Source organism: Cynara cardunculus, assembly GCF_001531365.2.
Source record: "Cynara cardunculus var. scolymus isolate 2C chromosome LG 7, CcrdV1, whole genome shotgun sequence".
In the NCBI taxonomy this organism is placed as follows: Eukaryota; Viridiplantae; Streptophyta; class Magnoliopsida; order Asterales; family Asteraceae; genus Cynara; species Cynara cardunculus.
This window is the reverse complement of record NC_037534.1, coordinates 7,820,124-7,830,281: the sequence shown is the minus strand read 5'-3', so window position 1 is coordinate 7,830,281 and position 10,158 is coordinate 7,820,124. Positions and strand designations below refer to the sequence as shown.

The following is a 10,158-nucleotide window of genomic DNA, read 5'->3' as shown; positions in this document are numbered from 1 at the left end:
AATCATTTCTATAAATATTTCAATTAATTAGGTTATAAAGGTTATACAAATGCACAAGATTGTAAAAAAAATATACCCTATATATATATATAAATCAAGTGTGCAGGAGCTCTAAAATGACAAGAACGGCTTTCTTAGCTATTTGGCTCCTAATCATACTTTATACAACAAAAAGTAGGAGTCAAAAGTCTCCTCCCAACTTGAGAGTGGAATAGGTTCTGATGACTACTGGGGTCCCAATCCAACTATTTCAATACTACTACCTAAACATCTATAATATATTATATTTTTTTATTAAAAAACAATTTATTATCATTTTCATAATAAATTGTTTATTATGATTATTATTTTAAATTCAAAAAATATTCATTTGATTTGTACGAATAATATTATTTGTGTTGAAAACATTCATCAATTATTGTAATATATATAATTTATTTTTTTGGGTTTTCATTATTGTTATATTGCAATTGCATTATATTAATTTTGATAATAATTTCCATAAATAAATAGTCTACCATTTTGGAACATGTATGAAAGGCGTGGAAGACCAATGAAAACGAGTTTTGACTTATGACTTTGTAAAACCCGTCCATCTCCATTTCTCTATACATTCACACAAACCCTCCATAATCCAAATCGGCAATCTCTCCCTCCTGTTATCGCCGCCCCCGGCAACCCTAGTTCCGGCCATTGTTGATTATGGCGGACCTAGTGAAACAGATCCTTGCAAAGCCGATCCAGTTAGCTGACCAAGTCATCAAGTTCGCCGAGGAAGCCTGTAACAACAAGCAAGAATGTGCTGAACTCAAATCCAAGACGGAAAAGCTCGCTGGACTCCTCCGTCAAGCCGCCCGTGCSAGYAACGATCTMTATGAACGACCTACACGGCGTATTATCGACGATACCGAGCAGGTTCTAGAAAAAGYACTTTCTGTAGCCCTAAAATGTCGGAACAACGGCTTTGTAAAGCGTGTGTTCACTATCATACCTGCTGCTGCCTTCCGCAAGATGTCGTCACAGCTTGAGAATTCCATCGGCGATGTCTCCTGGCTTTTACGTGTCTCCGCACCTAACAATTCCACCGATGAGTACCTCGGTCTCCCTCCCATCGCCGCTAACGAGCCTATTCTGGGTTTAATTTGGGAGCAAATCGCTATTTTATACACCGGAACCCTAGATGACAGGTCCGACGCGGCGGCGTCGCTCGTGTCGCTTGCACGCGACAATGATCGGTACGGGAAGCTGATAATTGAAGAAGGTGGAGTCAATCCGTTGCTGAAATTGGTGAAAGAGGGGAAACCGGAAGGTCAGGAGAACGCTGCGTCGGCGATCGGMTTGCTCGGYCGTGAYCCTGAGAGCGTTGAACACATGATCCACGCCGGTGTCTGCTCMGTGTTYGTGAAAATTCTCAAAGAAGGTCCGATGAAGGTRCAGGCGGTTGTTGCTKGGGCTGTATCKGAGCTCGTYCGCCATTATCCCAAATGCCAAGATCTYTTCGCGCAGCACAACATYGTGAGATTGCTTGTCGGYCATCTTGCTTTCGAGACCGTCGAAGAACACAGTAAGTATGCTATCACCAGCAACAAACCCACTTCGATTCATGCTGTTGTTCTAGCTAGTAACAACACTAATAGTAGCACCAACTCCAATGGGCTTCATCACAATCCTAACAACAAATCCACAACTCCACCAAATGATGATGAAGATAAGCATCGAGTTTCACATCCTTCTGGTAACAGGCAACAACCCTTCAAAATGCACAGTGTGGTTGCTAGCACCATGGCCATGAAAGAAGGTTTGAAGCCTSCTGTCAATCAGGRAACCAATGGGTTGTTACCAAATTYGAATCAGAAGACCGAAAATGTTGTCGTCAAGAAGCAAAATGTGCATCATAACTCAAGTCTTTCGCTATATGCAAMTGGTATACACAAAGGTAGGGAACTAGAGGACCCTGCAACTAAAGCTYACATGAAATCCATGGCTGCTRAAGCTCTTTGGCACCTTGCCAAAGATAATTCCACTATTTGTAGAAGCATTACTGAATCAAGAGCTTTACTCTGTTTTGCTGTTCTATTGGAGAAAGGCCCGGAAGAAGTTAGATACAATTCTGCAATGGCKCTCATGGAAATCACCGSTGTAGCAGAGSAAGATTCCGACTTGCGAAGAGCGGCTTTTAAGCCMAATRCACCAGCTTGCAAAGCTGTTGTTGAACAGTTACTRCAAATTATAGAGAAAGCAGACTCAAGACTYYTACTTCCATGTGTTAAAGCGATTGGGAACTTGGCTAGAACTTTTCGTGCYACAGAGTCACGAATGATYCAACCGTTGGTTCAGCTTCTTGAAGAACGWGAGGCTGAGATCACTARAGAAGCTGCCTTAGCATTGACCAAATTTGCCTGCACAGAGAACTACCTACGGCTTGATCACTCCAAGGCGATTATCAGCGCTGGAGGAGCAAAACACTTGATTCAATTGGTCTATTTTGGGGAGCAAATGGTTCAAAGCCCTGCATTGATGCTTCTATGCTACATCGCTCAACATGTGCCTGATAGTGAGGATCTAGCACAGGCTGAGGTGCTTACTGTTCTTGAATGGGCGTCCAAGCAATCTGCATTGATCCAAAATGAAAAAGTGGAAAAGCTTTTGCAGGAGTCCAAAGGTAGGTTGGAGCTCTATCAATCTAGAGGATCAAGGGGTTTCCATTAGATTTTTGCTTGCTTTTTTATATAATATATTTCATGAAAGTTTTTTTTTTTTTCCTTTTTCCTTTTTCCTTTTTTCGGGTTTCAATTACATGGGGTTTCATCATTTTCATGTAGGGTACATAATATTTACTGTCACCTGTTCTTTTTCAGTATGAAAAGTGGGAAATCATATTCAAGAATTCATCTTCTGATTCTTCATTATGATGCTTTATTTGCATACTGCTTGTAATGAATGTATTTAAGTAAATGACGAAGTGGTCATCTTCAATCTCATAGCCCTGTTGGATTTTATTCCTGTTTTTAGGAAAACTCCATTTTAGAACTATTGGCATTTGTATGATTATAGTTGTTGTGGTGATCCTGTGGTCGACAGTATGCACTGATTCTACAACACAACAAATTGCATTGATTTTAGGGATGAACAAAAGGGTCCATGGGGATCTGATTCTATTACACCCCCAGATGACTTATCTGTCATGCTTTTTAGGTCACTGGTATTCTATTTATGCTAAGCTGGTGTTTGTTTTTTCATTAACCACTTTATCACTTACCGAATAACGACTTTGTTTTTTCATTAACCACTTTATCTCTTACTGTCATCCGATTCAACTTGAGGTAAATCATCCTCTTGTCGTGTCTTTGCCAAAGAGGCCCTAACAAGACTTTAAAAGCGGTCGGTGATTTCTCTGATATGTGAACGGTTCGCCCCATCAAAGAGAGATATAATCGTTGATGGAGGACAATGGTGATGGATTTCTTCTCTTTCGATGGTCTGGTGAAGGGATGAGAGGAGATCGGAAAAGCCAGTGACTCCAAGACGACGATCTTTCGTCTGCACACCACATGGCCTTTCCTAAAAGTGTTTCGATATTCATCAGGTTTGAGTAAAAATTAGAGATCTGGTGGATGGTGGTTAGGGCCATGGGAACTCTGGTTCCAAAATGTGCTAATTTTCTTACAAAGGGCTGGTTTGATACGGCTGCATCACTGTTGTAAATGAAGATCGCTGTTTCAACGATCAGTTTCTGACACGTGATCTAAAATGTGTGTTTGTATCAATCGTTTCCTTCATATTTTCAGTTGTACGTAGATCAATGGATGTATTTTGATAGGATTTGAATGTATTTAAAAATTGACAACAATATATTTTGGTTAAAATGTTTATAATTCACAACATATATAAATTCAAACAATTTTCAGTTTATAAAAACAAACAATCTTATTAATTTTACTTTCAAGACTTTAAAACAACTCTTATCAATCATAAACAAAATAAAACTTTAACAATTCAAACAAATTTTAATCATCAAACAACACCTAAATTAAATAGGGGTGGGCTAAATGCACTCCTATGCATTGCTTAATGCACCCCTATCTATGAATTTCTTTCTCACACACATCAACATCAATATATGTTTTTTACATTCCCAATGCTTGAATGACCTAATTCTGACATCAAATGGGGTGTCATTAGCACTCCCCATTAAATAAAATTCCACCACAAAGAGTATTGCCCTGTCAAATGGACCTACCTAGATGTCTGGCATGTCATTTTAGTTTTAGTACAACTGTCTTGATGCTACCCCACCTTCAATAACCATAAAGTTATTTGCATTTCTGGTTTTCTAATCATTTCTTTCTCCGATTGAATCAAATGTTACTACTTTTACAATATTCAAGTCTGTGACAAGCTAAATCTGCAATTGCGACGCTAAACTGGTTGAATTTGACTTTTCTTTTGTCTTTTACCTGGATATTGTGGATGTACTGATATTTGTATCAAATTGAAAAAAAGATATCTTACCCAATTTAAATGAATAAAATGGTCATTTGAGTTAATTTCTGGTAATGATATCATTCTCCAAAGGTACCCTTTTTTCCAATGGTTAAAAATTCTAAACTACTTGTTTCAAATTCTCAAAAGTCTCATTTCTGAATATTATCATCCATTACAACGATTTCTTAACGTATGCACCCATTATATATTTATAATAAAATTAAATCATGCATTAAGAATGTTAAAAGTAAATCTTGAGTTGATCAGGTTGAAGGTATTTAAACAACTCAATGCTTGTGGTTTAAAAAATCTCAATCCAACTCAATCCAATTTGTACGGGTTTGTCGTGTTGGTCGGGTTGATACTTTGGTACATCAAAATACTTTTCTTATCTTGAATATATTGTTTTATTTGGTCTACCCATTTTCATCATCAACTATTTGGTACAACTTATCTATACTTCTTAAATCCTAATTATATCACATTCAATTAATTTTCTCAATTTACATGTGTATATATATATATATTCATAGTTTCTGAACATATATAAATGATGTAGTTGTTTAATGTACATGTTAATATAAACTCAACAATCATATTAAATCCAAGAAATAAAAGAAGATTGGGTTCATCGGGTTAGGTTGGGTTCAAATAAAAGTAACCCATACCTATATTTTGAAGATTTTATAACTCTATTAAACATCAGGTTGATTCAGATTGAGTTATTTCGGATTGGGTTGATTGGGTTTTTGAGCATCCCTAGACGTAAGTGAGGAGAAAATTATTAAGTAAGGATACATTTAGCTTACCCTTTTTTAATGAAGATTTTAAGTGAAAAGCACGAAAAAATGATGACATGACATACTTTTGTATTCGAAATTATGGTTTTTGTGAGCATGCTTTTTAAATAAGAAATTGTTTTTTTTGGTAATTAATTAATATTGATATAATTTTATATTTATTAGATTATAAATTTAACATTAATATATTAATTAATATTATTAAATTTAAAATATAATTTGTATTACAATACAAAATATAATTTATAAAACATGTTGATAACAAACTTTTTCTACACCCTTGGAGTCTTTCCTTCCCGGTAAAATTTTGAAGTATTACTATATATGTAGATACACACACGGACCGTGTGATAGATCGATCCTCCCCCTTTCATCGACATCCAAACATCAACGGCCTCCTTTTCACCAACCTCATGAACATATGTAGTTAAAATAAATTGATTCAGATTTCATACTTCAGACGTTTGTCAGTTTACAAAAACAAACAGTCTGACTGATTCAGACTTTAGATATAAAAACAAACAGTCTGACTGATTCAGACTTTAGATATAAAAGCAAACTGTCTGACTGATTCAGATTTCAGACTTCAGCATCACCTCTTATAATCAGAAGTGAAATCAGACTTCAGAATCCCTTAAAAAACAAACGCCGCCTTAGTTTTTCAAGATTGCTAGTGTTAAAACGTTATGTACAAGTCAATAATGCATACACAATCTTTTAATTTTTATGATACTCATACTTTTTTATCCCATTTATAAATAAGAAAAATGGAAATTTAAAGGGTTTTTCCAAACTCATATCACTTCTTCTATTTGAGCATATCAAGTTTTGAAAACATAACTATTTATCTCAATTTAAAAAAATTCTAAAGCATCTTAAAGTTAATATAATTTTTTTATAAAATAAATTATATAGAAAATAGGTATTATATATATATATGTGTGCATACATACATACATACATACATACATACATACATACATACATACATACATACATACATACATACATATATGTGTGTATATGTTGGTCTCAACCATCGGATTTGACAATAATACAAATAATATCTGTTTCAACACTTAGAAGATATTCTTGCCTTATAATTGTTGCATCATATACAACATTCATTTGGATCTAACAAAGAGTATTGGCATCCGAACTAAGCTTTCTTATAATCGAATTCCATAATCTGATTTCATTTTAAGGACTTACTTTGTATGTGTCAATAATCATATTCAAATTTACATCTTAAAAAATGTTTTGAGATCAAATCTCTGATGTAATTTTTCAAGATCCGAATAGAACACTTCACATGTTCACTCAGTCTTAATTCCCATAAACTCAAAATCCTCTAAGGTGGTCTAATCATCTGAATATTTCACTTCATAAAAAATCTAGCTGGAATCCGTTTTATAGTTTAGAATTCGGAAAGATAAATAGGATTTTTCTATTGTAAAAGTATTGTAACTATCTGTATTGATCCAAAAATAACAAACCTTGAACAAAATTGAAAACTAGTTGAAACAAGATCAAGATCGTCATCAAAGCGGATTAGATTGTCATCTAGCCATAAGAAGATCAATATAAAATAAAGTCAAAAATAATATGAAAAACACTACTCTTGGCAAGCTGAAATTGGAGTGCAAACTTATCTAATAAGTTTGGGTCATCGAGTCTATCAGCTCTCATCCTGGTATGAGAACATGTTTGCCATGTCAAATAAATTAAGTTCTAAAGTACGTTCTTATTAGTATCATACATCATTTACAATTCCATATGCATACAAAAGGATAGGTTGGGTTAACATGTGTCTACATCGAAAGATGAAATGAGGAGTATAAGCATGCACTAATCAGGAAATCAGATAAAAACACACATTAAAGTTGAACAACATCATTTAATGCAATGATGGCTATAAAAGGCCATCATTTAATGCAATGATGGTTATAAAAGGCCATCATTGTCACTTATTGCAACTTACTCGTTTTGAAAGGAATTATAAGAGATAATTTCTTAAGCAGAATCATTGTCAAACCATTTAAAAGCATTATCTTAGTACTTTAAATCTGAAAGAGTACCTTCCTAGCAAATTTTCACCAATCAGATTGTTTAAAATCACGTGTTAGGAAAATCAGTGTCAACCATTGTTTGTATTCGAAAGATGATCAATCATTGTAACATATAATTTTAATTATTGTTTATCGCATTAATTGAATTTTGATAATAATTTCCATAAATAAATAGTACCATTTTGTAACACGTATGAAAGACCAATGAAAACGAGTTTTGACTTTATGACTATGTAAAAGTAAAACCAAGTCGTCACCATTCCGTCCATCTCCAATTCTCGAATCTCCATTGATCCACACAAACCCTCCAAAATCCAAATCGGCAATCTTTCCTTCCTGTTATCGCTGCCGCCGGCAATCGTACCACTGTAGTTCCGGCCATCTTTTGTTATGGCGGACCTAGTGAAACAGATCCTTGCAAAGCCGATCCAGTTGGCTGACCAAGTCATCAAGGTCGCCGAGGAAGCCTGTAACAACAAGCAAGAATGTGCTGAACTCAAATCCAAGACGGAAAAGCTCGCCGGACTCCTCCGTCAAGCCGCCCGTGCCAGCAACGATCTCTATGAACGACCTACACGGCGTATTATCGACGATACCGAGCAGGTTCTAGAAAAAGCACTTTCTGTAGCCCTAAAATGTCGGAACAACGGCTTTGTAAAGCGTGTGTTCACTATCATACCTGCTGCTGCCTTTCGCAAGATGTCGTCACAGCTTGAGAATTCCATCGGCGATGTCTCCTGGCTTTTACGTGTCTCCGCACCTAACAATTCCACCGATGAGTACCTCGGTCTCCCTCCGATCGCGGCTAACGAACCTATCCTGTGTTTAATTTGGGAGCAAATCGCTATTTTATACACCGGAACCCTAGATGACAGGTCCGACGCGGCGGCGTCGCTCGTGTCGCTTGCACGCGACAATGATCGGTACGGGAAGCTGATAATTGAAGAAGGTGGAGTCAATCCGTTGCTGAAATTGGTGAAAGAGGGGAAACCGGAAGGTCAGGAGAACGCTGCGTCGGCGATCGGMTTGCTCGGYCGTGAYCCTGAGAGCGTTGAACACATGATCCACGCCGGTGTCTGCTCMGTGTTYGTGAAAATTCTCAAAGAAGGTCCGATGAAGGTRCAGGCGGTTGTTGCTKGGGCTGTATCKGAGCTCGTYCGCCATTATCCCAAATGCCAAGATCTYTTCGCGCAGCACAACATYGTGAGATTGCTTGTCGGYCATCTTGCTTTCGAGACCGTCGAAGAACACAGTAAGTATGCTATCACCAGCAACAAACCCACTTCGATTCATGCTGTTGTTCTAGCTAGTAATAACACTAATGGTAACACCACCTCCAATGGGCTTCATCACAATCCTAACAACAAATCCACAACTCCACCAAATGATGATGAAGATAAGCATCGAGTTTCACATCCTTCTGGTAACAGGCAACAACCCTTCAAAATGCACAGTGTGGTTGCTAGCACCATGGCCATGAAAGAAGGTTTGAAGCCTSCTGTCAATCAGGRAACCAATGGGTTGTTACCAAATTYGAATCAGAAGACCGAAAATGTTGTCGTCAAGAAGCAAAATGTGCATCATAACTCAAGTCTTTCGCTATATGCAAMTGGTATACACAAAGGTAGGGAACTAGAGGACCCTGCAACTAAAGCTYACATGAAATCCATGGCTGCTRAAGCTCTTTGGCACCTTGCCAAARATAATTCCACTATTTGTAGAAGCATTACTGARTCAMGAGCTTTACTCTGTTTYGCTGTYCTATTGGAGAAAGGCCCGGAAGAAGTTAGATACAATTCTGCAATGGCKCTCATGGAAATCACCGSTGTAGCAGAGSAAGATTCCGACTTGCGAAGAGCGGCTTTTAAGCCMAATRCACCAGCTTGCAAAGCTGTTGTTGAACAGTTACTRCAAATTATAGAGAAAGCAGACTCAAGACTYYTACTTCCATGTGTTAAAGCGATTGGGAACTTGGCTAGAACTTTTCGTGCYACAGAGTCACGAATGATYCAACCGTTGGTTCAGCTTCTTGAAGAACGWGAGGCTGAGATCACTARAGAAGCTGCCTTAGCATTGACCAAATTTGCCTGCACAGAGAACTACCTGCGGCTTGATCACTCCAAGGCAATTATCAACGCTGGAGGAGCAAAACACTTGATTCAATTGGTCTATTTTGGGGAGCAAATGGTTCAAATCCCTGCATTGATGCTTCTATGCTACATTGCTCAACATGTGCCTGATAGTGAGGATCTAGCACAGGCTGAGGTGCTTACTGTTCTTGAATGGGCATCCAAGCAATCTGCATTGGTCCAAAATGAAGAAGTGGAAAAGCTTCTGCAGGAATCCAAAGGTAGGTTGGAACTATATCAATCTAGAGGATCAAGGGGTTTCCATTAGAGTTTTGCTTGCTTTTTTATATGATATATTCATGAAAGTTTCTTTCTTTTTTTGGGTTTCAATTACACGGGGTTTCATCATTTTCATAGGGTACATAATATTTACCATCACCTGTTCTTTTTCTGTATGAAAAGTGGGAATTCATATTCAAGAATTCATCTTCTGATTCTCTATTACTATGCTTTATTTGCATACTGGTTGTAATGAATGATATTCAAGTAAATGACAAAGTGGTCATCTTCAATCTCATAACCCTTGTTGAAAACTCTTGGATTTCATTCCTGTTTTTAGGAAAACTCCATTTAGAATCATTGGCATTTGTATGATTATAGTTGTGGTGGTGATCCTGTGGTCAACAGTATGCATATTATAGTTGTGGTGGTGATCCTGTGGTCAGCATTATGCAT

The 10,158-nt window shown here is 37.1% G+C and overlaps 2 protein-coding genes across 2 annotated transcripts; both read left to right on the top strand.

Annotated features, from left to right (window-relative positions):
* Positions 1–637: 637 nt before the first annotated feature.
* LOC112516048 lies at positions 638–2,996 on the top strand. The gene has a single exon (XM_025123091.1). It carries the CDS (start codon positions 703–705, stop codon positions 2,707–2,709), a length of 2,007 nt encoding a protein of 668 aa, XP_024978859.1. The 5' UTR covers positions 638–702; the 3' UTR covers positions 2,710–2,996.
* Positions 2,997–7,660: 4,664 nt separating this feature from the next.
* Positions 7,661–9,909, top strand: LOC112515063. The gene has a single exon (XM_025121686.1). It carries the CDS (start codon positions 7,745–7,747, stop codon positions 9,749–9,751), a length of 2,007 nt encoding a protein of 668 aa, XP_024977454.1. The 5' UTR covers positions 7,661–7,744; the 3' UTR covers positions 9,752–9,909.
* The last annotated feature ends 249 nt before the right edge of the window (positions 9,910–10,158 follow it).